This window comes from Saccostrea cucullata, unplaced genomic scaffold (assembly GCF_032062105.1).
Source record: "Saccostrea cucullata isolate Sc308-1 unplaced genomic scaffold, CSIRO_AGI_Scuc_v1 ctg1427, whole genome shotgun sequence".
In the NCBI taxonomy this organism is placed as follows: Eukaryota; Metazoa; Mollusca; class Bivalvia; order Ostreida; family Ostreidae; genus Saccostrea; species Saccostrea cuccullata.
In genome coordinates, this window is record NW_026922815.1 from 194,506 (window position 1) to 206,701 (window position 12,196).

The 12,196-nt window shown below is 33.3% G+C and overlaps 1 protein-coding gene across 1 annotated transcript in view; it reads right to left on the bottom strand.

Moving 5' to 3' along the window:
• LOC134262543 (scavenger receptor cysteine-rich type 1 protein M130-like) overlaps window positions 1-8,609 on the bottom strand; it is a 62,589-nt gene extending 53,980 nt beyond the window's left edge. Inside the window, exons 1-3 of the mRNA XM_062744942.1 lie at window positions 7,931-8,609; window positions 6,867-7,029; window positions 6,316-6,497 (exon numbers count right to left, since the gene is read on the bottom strand). Coding sequence (XP_062600926.1) covers window positions 6,316-6,497; window positions 6,867-7,029; window positions 7,931-8,609 — 1,024 coding nt within the window. The remainder of the gene's footprint in view (window positions 1-6,315; window positions 6,498-6,866; window positions 7,030-7,930) is intronic.
• Between the last annotated feature and the right edge of the window lie 3,587 nt (window positions 8,610-12,196).

Consider the following 12,196-nt stretch of genomic DNA (forward strand, 5'->3'; position numbering starts at 1 on the left):
TATCCTACAGTGCAGAAATGAATGATTCCAAGGAATACCAAAATGCATACATTTCACATACATATAAAATTCAAGGATTAGCGAGAACAACCAGAACTGCAAAATCATTATGTGCAGTACTCACGTCGGATATCCCAGCATACAACACACTACCTGGGCAGCCGTGTCATCAAATGTAACGATATTGTAGATTCTACCCGGTACAGTTGCCCATGTCCCGTTTTAAGACACTTCCTCTCTACCCATCCAACTCGTGGATTCATTTACCAATCTGATTCTTCCTCAATAAAATACATTAAGGCATGCTGTATAACGGTCAGTACTAAAAGGTGGTTTGGATACATAAAGATTTCAATTATACGTTTTTTCAAACGAATGTCCCAAATTGATATTTGTGTACCATTGATTGATTGATTGATTGTATATTGTTTAACGTCCCTCTTGAGAATTTTTCACTCATATGGAGACGTCACCGTATGCCGGTGAAGGGCTTCAAATTTAGACCTATACTCGGCACTCAGGGCAATTGAGCAGTGAGGGTTCTTTATCGTGCCAGCGCCTACCGTGACATGGGACCTACGTTTTTAAGGTCATATCCGAAAGACCCGTGACTTTCACTTCTGATGCCGAGCGCTTGGCGAAGGAACAGTCGCTACCTATTTTTACGTCTTAGGTTTGACGCAGCGCCGGGAACGAGAATCGAACCCGGGCCTCCCGATCACGAATCGAACGCTCTACTACTAGGCTACCGTGAACGGTGTGTACCATTGAAAGAAGTCGGACAATAATTAATCATATGGAGTCATTTTGATTGATTTTATATAAAGAGAAGAAGAAATAATAATTATTTACTTAAGGAATGTTTTTGTTTTGTGTGAGTTATTGGTGTTTGAATCACACAAACATGTCACGTAGGCATATTTCAAAGCTTGCTACACCTGTGTTATTGCATGTGAAAGTTCGGCAGCAGTCCTTATGTTTTCAGCGCGACATTGCAATCGTCTTTTAAGTTTTAACCACACATTTTCGATTATATTCAAATCGGGAGATTGTGCTGGCCAGCTGATAGAGCTAATAGATAATAGACGTATAATTTTCAACATCCCTGGCTCTATGTATAGAGGCATTGTCATCTTGAAATAATAAAGAAATTTCCAATAGGAAAGTGTCGTGCCATAATAGACTATAAATTGTTTTTCCCAGATTCTAATATACTTGTATCTGTTACTAGTACCGTCTACAGTTGTTACAGTTCCCACACATACACCACCAAATCATAACACTGACCATTCGTTGAGCTGGGGACACACGCACTCGGGAGACTCGCCTTCAGCCTTACGACGCCATATGAAAAACCTCTGATTTGCACCCAGAAAAATGGTTTTATCCCATTGGCCATTAACACTCCATCTGACTTTACCTCTACACCAGTTCAGTCATTTTTTCCTGTTCACTTCCCTCACTCTCACTTTTTTCCTTACAACACGCCTGTGATACCCTTATCGATACAGATACCGATACAGATACCGCTGAGCTGTTCGTTGGAACACTTGCCTGGGTATGTGTTGATTTAATCTGTTGGTTAAATCTACTGTTTGTCCGACCAGCCATACTAAACTTCTTTCACCCCTGGGATCAAGAATCCGTGGTCGCTCGCTTCGGCGTTTGTTTTCCGTGCTACCCCTCTTTTTAAATCGTACTATGACTTCTCTGCAATATGCTGTTTACTGCCAGTTTTGAAACTGTAAACAATCTAATAAAAATACTGCAAACGACAGTCTAGCTTCTGGAAATTACGTAACAAAGAATGTGGGGGAATTCCAAAATACTAAAAAAGAACAGACAACAGCAAGGTTTGAAGGTAACCAATACTTTTATTCTTCAGTAATTTTTTTTTATTCGCCGCAATGTTGAATTTTTGTCGGTGACTAATGGCACGTGTCTGTATACCTTTTGAAAGTATGCGTACATATTGAGGAACAAAATACATCTACATAGAGATTTCATAATGTATGAAAGCAGAATAGACATAAATGCATATGTGTCTCTGTGATTGTTAATGGATTTACTTATTTCATAGAATAACGAGTAACAAACTTCATCAATTTTAAAGTTTTCCATGGCATATTAAACAATTAAACTTTATTTTTCTTCTAAAGTCAATTTACCTGAAACCACTGTTTAGATATAAGCTAAGAAAATAGAGATTGTTCCTCTCAATGGTAAATGATTTTTTTCAGGAAAAAGACATACCATTTCTTTTTCGTGATAGATCAGTAGATTATATCTTACTTTCTTTATAGCAACTTTAAATTGACAAGCATACCTGGCATTACTTTATCATATTCCAATGAATGAACACGCTCTGTTAAGTTATGCATTATTGTGTCCAAAGCTGACTCATGCTTGGATATTTGTGATACAATTTGCTTTTCATTTTCTACAGCATGCAAGCGGTTTGAGATATTGTTCCACGATGCATTCATTTGTACATTGTGACTAGTCATTTGCTTATTTGACGCCTTTTCATTTTCTACAGCATGCAGAAGATTTGAGATATTTTTAAGCAATGCATTCATTGGTACATTTTGACTAGTCATTTACACGTTTGACACCTTTTCATTCAAGACAAGGGTTAACTGTCGAATGCCATTTTCCACGGTATGAAGTTTCGTCATAACGCCTGTCAAATTTGTTTCACTGACTAAAAGCGAGCTCGAGTGAGCGTTTTCAACTGTAAGTTACAACACAGGTATTTCTGCATGGAGTTTGTAGATTTCGTTAGAATTGCTTGTAGTCTTCACTGTTTCTAATTCAGTTTTTAAACGATGCATTTTCTGTGCATTTTGTTGTAAGGTATTCTTCATCTGCATCACTTCTAACATGAGAAAAAACAGAGTATCAGGATGAGTCCAGGGAAAGGGCACATAAACTTACACGTGACCTTTTGGCGCAAACGACTGTGTCACCCCTTGACTAGAAGTTAAATGGACAAATCAAGTAGTATAGAAACGCAGTAAAAAGGTCAAACGAACATGTCGTAACGGACCTCGCGTGAAATAAATATTTCTGCATGCAGAAAACTAAAGGAAATAAATACATCATATATTGTATCGGTAATTTGGTTATTTTTCTGCTAACTGTATGGCAGGATAGCATTAAAGAGACTGATTTACGTATGTTACTACGCAAAATAAAACCCATAAACAAACAAACAAAAAAGAAAAATTGTTTATTTTTTTCCCATTTTCAAAGGCGTGATTACATGTACGAAATTACTAATCAATTACCAATGGACTCTTCTTTACATTCAACAAAGATTTATTTACTACATCACCTTTAGTATTGAATGAAAATCAACATAAACTTGCGTGCAGTAAGTAAATATTTGACAGCTTTTAAATATGACCAACAATATTCCATCCATTCCATTCTATGACTTATTTCTAAAAACAAAAACAAAAAAAAACGATTTGTGTTTTGTTTTAATTACTGGGTATAATTGTATTTACGAATGCATTTCTGTAATTATTATTGATGAAAGAAGTACTTAAGTATAATTCAGATTTTACTTATTAGACAAGCTGATTACTGTGAAGTATACGAAAATACACGCACGTTTTGTAACTCTGATGGATTCTAAATGTGCATGAAATTTCGCAAGAATAATAAAAATTGTATTTAAAATCAAAATGAAACATAATCAAAACGAAAAAGAAAAAAAAATATTTTCTGATTAAAATTTTTTTCATTTTTTTTTTTTTTGCTCATTCACATGTAAAGCAAGTACAAAATCAAAGATTAAAAATAATTGAATTGATCTTATAAGAGTTATGTATGACAAACAACATGTGCATCCTGCTCATGTGGACAATTCGCAAAACCAATACCATGGAAATTCATTTTACACTGAACCAATGAGGTTTCCCTTCCTGTACACCCAAGATCATCCAACCAGATTGTGCCTTTTCCTCCGGTTGTAGGTGTTGCCTGAAGTCCTTGTGCAGACCTTTAAAAATTTAAGCTTGTAAATAATTCCAGACATTTTGAAAATATGTAGAATACTATCATTATGTTACATTGTTATAAACCAGATGTTTAAGCCACATATCAAAGCAACTACATAAATATACACTTTGTTGTAAATTTATGTACATGTAAATACATTGTAAGAGTTTGTTTGTTGATAATATATAGATAAGGATCATCAAATGTTAAATAAAACTCACTACAACTAAGTACTTCCAATGTATTAGATCCTAATAATTTAATTTGGTGAAATACAAACTAAATTTTGGGGTCTTAAATCTTAAATTTTTTCCATATAAAGACACCTACAACTCAGCTAAATTTGTACAAAATTGGAAGTAGCAATAATTACTTTGGCAAAATCTGTTGTCGTTACATAATTATGTATAATAAAAAAACAGCATTATCAAAGATAAAAAGAAAATATGAAATGACTTCAAGGTTGTTCTTTAACAATTTGTAAAGCTTTTTTTTGCAACGATAAATGGAAACACATATTTAAGAATATGTGAATATCCATTCGTTTGACAGTTGTTCCATATAAAGTGAATATACATAAAATATGTACATGTACAAGCTCTGAAAATAACATTTTTTAATACTCGATCATCCGAACACATCGTAAGGTTAATTCATGTGACAGACGGTTTTACATGTACACATACATGTATATCATTTTTTTTTATTAACCCATCCGTTTACTCCAACTTCTTACATCCCTGTTTCAAATTGTTCTGTTTAATTTTTGACATTTTAATACTTCTTTTTTCATTTTTTTAACATTTTCAACAGTGAAACATTGTAATTCATTTTTCGAAAATGATACTCTTTCACAGAAAAATGATATCCTTTCACAGTGTAACCAATATCAGAAACGTGGTAAAACACTTGTCTTGCTATCCCATAACAATATTTATTTGTAGAAACTATCTATTGCCTTGTTATCAGATAAAGAGAGCAATTAAATCGTTATTGTATTCATCTGACAGTTTTTAAAGGAATATCTGTCCATTGCACAATATTGTACTACATGTATTTGTCATGTCTCCGGAATATTAGCCCATGGAACCATTAGCCATTTTTGATAATCATAATGTAATTATATGGATAATGGCCCATTCATTAAGAAATTATAACATGATTGTAAATAAGCTGTTGATTTATCAAACTATTGACCATTGATTCGACATTTCTAATATTGTTTAAAGGATATTGGCCCATGTTTTTGTAATGGATAACATTGTTGATGGAATATATTGGTCCCTTGTACTTTATATGACTTATTAGACGCTACTAATTTTTTTTCTCAAAAATCATGGCATCGCCACCGCATGCACCTAATATCCTATTGTTTTCCAACATCTGAGTCACTTGTACGAATCTTAGAAAATCCTTCAATAAAACAAATGGACGGATATCAAATAGACTGCTAATTGTCAAGTAGCATTAATCACAAAGTTACGTAAAAGAAGAAGTGTCTGTGAATCACTAATGCCCCTGTTTTGCAGCATTTACGATGTTTGACTTTTTAAAAAAATGTTTTAAATACAAGTCAAATTCCGAGGTTAAGACGTGATCAATGTTGTTGCCTAAAACCATGTCTTGTCTCGATGATTATAACTCTAAAAATACATGTAATATAAAATCACAAACATTTACTATTGAAAAGGTATCGTTTTCAAAAATATGGACAAACTCCAAGGTCAACTTCAATGGGTCTAATTAAAGGTATCCTTAGGAAGACGTTTGCAAAATAATTATACTTTTAAAATATTCAAGCATACTAAGCAAGGTAAAGATTCACAAGTGAGTCAAACTCAAAGGTAAAAATTTTATCCAAAGAAAGAAATAAAATTATGTGACAAAATGAAGTGGCATTAAAATACATGTATTAATATGATACCCGTGATATCCCAGCATTCTACACACAACTCGAGCTTCGTTATCATCCCAGGAATCGTCACACACAGTACCCCACCCCTCTCCAAGGTTAACTTCAACTCTACCATACATAGGTGAGTAGCCGCCAACCAGGCGTATGTCCACTGAAAAATAAAATTAAAAAACAATGATTATAACAGAAAAGATGGAGCCTATAAGAAGCCTCTTATAAAAAAAAAACACTTTCAAAAAAGACAAATCATCATTTCGTAATTACTATTTTCAATACAATGACCTTGTCAGCGAATACAATTTATTTGAACTTTTTGACACTATGTTCAAGAAATAATATTAACATATATTTACGTGAAAGTCATTGCAAATTCTTGACCTGCGTTTACTTACTGCAAGCAACACCTGCATCATAATAATGTACTTGAAATGGATTTGGATCTGTAGTTTTGCTGCACTGATAGAGCGAGCTCTCACGTCCAGTACAATGGAGACCATAAAGCGACATATCAACATGCCCTGACCCCTTTCCAAAATGTAATGGAGATATTTCATGGATAGCAGCAGCATTTTTACTTAAAGAAATTAAAAAGAATTAAAACAAGAACATTGATGCTCGTGTGAGTGGGGATTATTCTATTTTGTAATTCACCTGTACGTTTTTTATTTTAGGAACCTTTCGAATGTACGGAAGGGAAGTCTATGCAGGATATAATCCCACTACGGAGTTGAATCGAAGGTGAACGAAAATAATCAATAAATTTCGCATATTTTAAAAACATGTAAAACTTATGCATATATTAGAACTGCGAGTCATAAAAAGAATTAATTCTTGACATTTTCCCAGTATCTTGTTTTAAAGTTAAAAAGCAAAATATGTTCAAGTCTTTGGAGAGTACGTCCATGTGGTCTACGTTACAAAATATTTTGTTGATGTTACTTACGTCGGATATCCCAGCATACGACACACTACCTGGGCAGCCTTGTCATCAAAAGTATACCTGTAGCCATCGTGCCTAAGGCCAGGTACAGTGGCCCATGTACCGTTATAAGACACTTCAACTCTCCCCATCCAAATCGTCGATCCATTTACCAATCTGATTCTTCCTGAAATGAAAATTAAAACATGTTGCATTCCGGGCAACATAAGGTGACTCAATTACATAAACTACATGTAAAGAAATGTATGTTTAGATATCTGATATTAAATGTTTTGTCAAATTAAACGAATGGCCTGAACTATTTTTCTTTGGACCATTAAAGTCAGACAAATAATCTTCCAGGCTAATTTTGATTGGATATTATAAATATATATTACACTTAAATGCTTCATGATAAAAAATAGTAAAAATTCCTTGACAGGTAAAATTATGACCGACATATTAATATTGTCAGTCCTCTTTAATTAAATTTCACGTAAATTGTACACACGAAAAATAAGAAAATATCTTCTTTAATATTGACTTTCATTACAACCCAACTAAAGGTCTACCATGCATACGAAATTCTGTGATGTATGGCTTATGAATGTAAGCGTATGCTTAGAAACGATGTTTTTATAGATTAAACTTCTTAAATATGAAAAATACCTAATTACAAAATGTCTTTGTGATTGTTGAAGATGTGAACATTACTTATCTTATTTTATTTCCATAAACGTATTTTATGAAATTATTTTTTCATGGAAAATTTAACAAAATTTAATTCTTTTTCTAAATTAATTTAACTGAAACCACTTTATTTATATATAATAAAAATTCAATAGAGATATGATTGTTTTTAAGATAAATGATGTACGATAAATTCTTTTGTATCCTTTTGTGATTAAGAAAAAGAGTGAAATATGTGGATGAAGCGAACAGAGTACGAGCTGAAGAGTCCTTTTGACATACCAAACTGGAGCGGAGCAAACTGGAACCTCCAAAACATCACAGATATATAGGATCATGTGCCATTGAGGGGTGAGTATATCTTATTACCAATTGCAACTTTATATTCATAAACAAACCTGGCAGGACTTTATCATACTCCAAAGAATGAACACGCTCTGTTAAGTTATGCATCATTGCGTCCAAAGATGACTCATGATTGGATATTTGTGATACAATTTGCTTTTCATTTTCTAAAGAATGCACACGATATGAGATATTTTTAAGCAATGCATTCATTTGCTTGTTTGACACCTTTTCATTTTCTACAGCATGGACACGATTTGAGATATTGTTCAGCAGTGCATTCATTTGTACATTGTGTCTAGTCATTTGCACGTTTGAAACCTTTTCATTCAAGGCAAGGGTTAACTGTCGAAAGCCATTTTCCATGGTATGGAGTTTCGCCATTACGCCCGTTAAGTTTGTTTCACTGACTAAATGTGAGCTCGAGTGATCGTTGATTGCGTTTTCAAAAGTAAATTTCATCACAGATATTTCTGCATGCAGTTTGCGTATCTCATTAGCAATGCTTATATTCCTTCCAGCCTCTAGTTCAGTTTTTAAACGATTCATTTCCTGTGCATTTTGTTGTACGGTATTCTTCAACTGAATCACTTCTTGCATAAGAAAAATCAGAGTATCAGGATGAGCTGCTGGCGTTGTTTGCTGATGGTTATTAATATTTTCTAAGAGAATGCTGTTTGCCTCTTTAATGTTTGTAGCCAGGAAAAACGTTATTAGACATATGACAGCCATTGTATTTGTCCCATGTAAGACGTTATGCTACAAGACGGAGCATACATGTTACTTTTAAACTCAAAATCACCTAATCTGATTGGAAAATTATTTGATTAGTTATTGTTTCGATAAAGAATAAATATCATTGTGGGAAAACAAACAAAATCTCATGAAAAATGATAAAAATTCTTCTTTTCAAGTTAACAGTGGTGTTTAAAGATCGTCTCTAGGAGATTAAAACAATGAGAACTACTTTAGTATCTTTTGAAGTACGAATTTCAATTCATAAATGACAATATTATCATGATATTTGTTTGTTGAAGTCATCATTGAGGTTTTTTTTTATCAAAACTTCCTACAAAAGATGATTTGAAGACTTGCATTAAATGTTTTGTTTCCAGAAGAGGAATCCTCGAAAACAAGAGGCCAAATGATCTTAATAGCCTTTCTGCGTTGCATTTATTTCGAAAGTTCAGCCTTTTGGAATAAAAAAATTGGGAACTGACTATATGGTTTGTTATTTATCATCAGATTGCGTGATGTTTGCTTGCTAGTTCCAATGCATTTCAAAAAAACCTCCATATCATCTACTAAGTCCTGCTCTGAAAAGGTTTTTATAAATAGTTTGATGAACAGGATACACGTCCAGTATATCTAAAGCTTCAGATATACAGTATATAGATAGTTTTCAGTAGACCCATATTAACAAAAGTTATTTCCCCTTGGCCGCCATCTTGTGGGTCGACCAGGTAATTTTCCCTCTTTGTCCTACCAAATATACGAGGGTGTAGCAGAAATATTTGGGGGAAAATCGTTATGGAATAAAAATGAAATAAAGGAGGCTCTAACAAATGTATAATTATCAGAAAAACAATGCTTCCCAGCTCACAATATCCAGTATAAAAAGTTAAAGTTGGTTGAATTATGAAGGAATATGAGCATGTTGACCCACAATATGGCGGCCGAAGGAAATAACTCTTGTTAATTTGGGTCTACTGAAAACTATCTATAGTAATTAACTCGTAATTTAAGGATAAACCTACTGTTAAAAATTATAAAATAATAAAAAAAAAAAAACAAATCTTCCTGTGAAAATTATTTGTCGGAAAAATTGTTCTTTCATTTATTTTTTTTTAAAAGGGGGGTTCATGAGAGTCCTATAATTCTTTGATACTCACATTCTTACCACTATGATACACGTCTATATCTCCTGATAAATAGTGACATTTAGATATAGCCATTGGGGCCTTATGTGCCAGCGGGCACGAAGAGGACAGGGGAGGTGAGGAGATATAACCATTGACTTAATAGACTTTTTTGTGGGAAAATGGGAATTACACGGTATTTGTCATACATGTAAAAATATTTTTTTAAGGTAAAGTGGGGTCTTTGCACCATGTTCAATCATTTTTGTAAAAAAGGAGTGATAGGTATGTTTGATCTTTTTGTCCTTTTTAGTTAGTGCCTGCTTTGAATAGCAAATATTTTTAACAATTACGAGATTTTGACAGATTTAGATATTTTACCTGAAGTCTACTTAAGAAATTGAAGAAATATAAAAAACAGTTAAATATAACCGATACTGTAAACCAACTTTTATTCCCCTGAGACAAATTTTCACTAGGTTTGCAAGAACCTTGTCATCGCGAATATTTCTCTCCTCGAACCGTTCCTTACAGTCTTTCTGTCTTTTAACAGCAGATCCAAATTAAAAAAGACTTGAACACGAAAATTAATCATTGCGAACTATTGTATCCCTGATATCGAGAAATAAAGTCGTTGCAAATAAACGTTGATTTACAGAATTTCTTTTTTCACCTTCTTTGCAGACATTTCGCTGGCCTCTAAATCTTTCACCAATCTGCTTTTAAAAGTACAACTGGTTTAAATGATGTAAGTAAAATGGCAAACATATCAAGTATAATGATTGATACATGTATTTACATATTATTTCTTGTTTAGATTGTTTTTCCCTTATAAGATTAGGTCACTCATAAAAATCTAGACCTTACTTGTTTCCAGTTAAAGGCTTCAAATTTAGACATTAAACTTATTGCTTGATCCACAGACTTCATATGTCAAAGGATTCAAGATTTGTTGTATCAAGAAGTCTGTGTTTCGAATCTCTCATCCAAAAGACATACAATCATCTTTTTCTATTCGATGTAAACATGGCAAAGAAAACGTTGCTTACTATATTCTGCGTTCTATCGACTTTACAACTAATTTGCTTTACGTAAAAACATGGTGGTTGTTTGTTGGCTACCTCTATCAATTTGCTTATTTCCCTTGGTTTTTCTTGCAAAACATTCTTCTCTTGTATCACTTCGTGCATAAGAAAAATTAGAGTTTCAAAGTGACTTGCCAAGGTTGACGAGGTAGGCTGCGGGCAGCTGTTGATATTTTCCTATAAATAGTATTTATCGCTGTTTGTAAAGAAAAAGAATCAATTTCAGTAACGCATGTATTATAAGGGCAATACTGCTTAAAACATGCATACGTATATGATAAATAATAAGATATTTCCCATTTTAGAGTTCATTGTTAGAGTTTAGAGCATTGTAAACCTCCAATTATCGGATCAAGGACAATTATCAGGCTCAATTTTGTCATCTGCAAATTTCCACACGGTATGTCAAAGGTTGCAATATTAGATGTTTTTTTTATTTGTATTGTTTATATCCGTTTCAATTTTTTAATATATTCGATCAGTGCATACTATTTATGCAAGATATATTACTGTATTCAGCGGCGGCTCACACAAATTGGTCCGACCAAAATAGTCCCATCATGATAAGTAGATAAAACATTATTGTTCATGATAAGAGTAAAGTTGTGTATGTCATACGTTATAAAAATCAAAAATAACGTCAAATTATTATTAGAAAATCACTTTCCCCCCGTATTGCAAATAAAAAATATCAATATTCCTACGCTCGCTCCCTCCTCAGCCTTTTTTTTTGACATGTTTGATAACAGAAAATATTTAGGTCATTCTTCGATTCATATCTTTTCACCGATGAATTGATAATACTATATCAACAATTGTATTAAGTACATGTTTATAGTCCTTTAATTATCATACAATTTCTTCTTAAAGAAAAAAAAATCATTCTGTGTGTGTGTTTTATTAAATGACGGAATTTTCAATCCCTGGCCGGATTCAGCTCGTGTGTACACTTGGTAAACTGTAGGGTATATAAAATGTGTAGCAAAACGAGAACTGGGTCGGAGATTCGGGTTCGTGTTGAAGTCAGCATACCATTTTATACAGAACTTGAATTATGTAAGTAATTTCTGCGACGATTACATTAGTATATTTCAGTAATTTTTAAAACAAAAACGTTTTCAGTTTAGAATTTTCCGACCCGGTCCTGATTTTCCTAACCCGGCCATTTTAAACACAAGTTGTTGCAGATGCAAATGATAGAACAAACTATAGTTTAACAGGGATTGTATAATTTTTATTAATCAGAATTCGTATTCATATGATCTAATTAAGAAATGTTTTGTCTGCCATCGTAACTTCTCGGCAAAACAAAACGTGTTTCTCCGAGCTTGCTGGATGCGTTTGACTGCTCCATCGCACGTGTGTAGACCAAGGC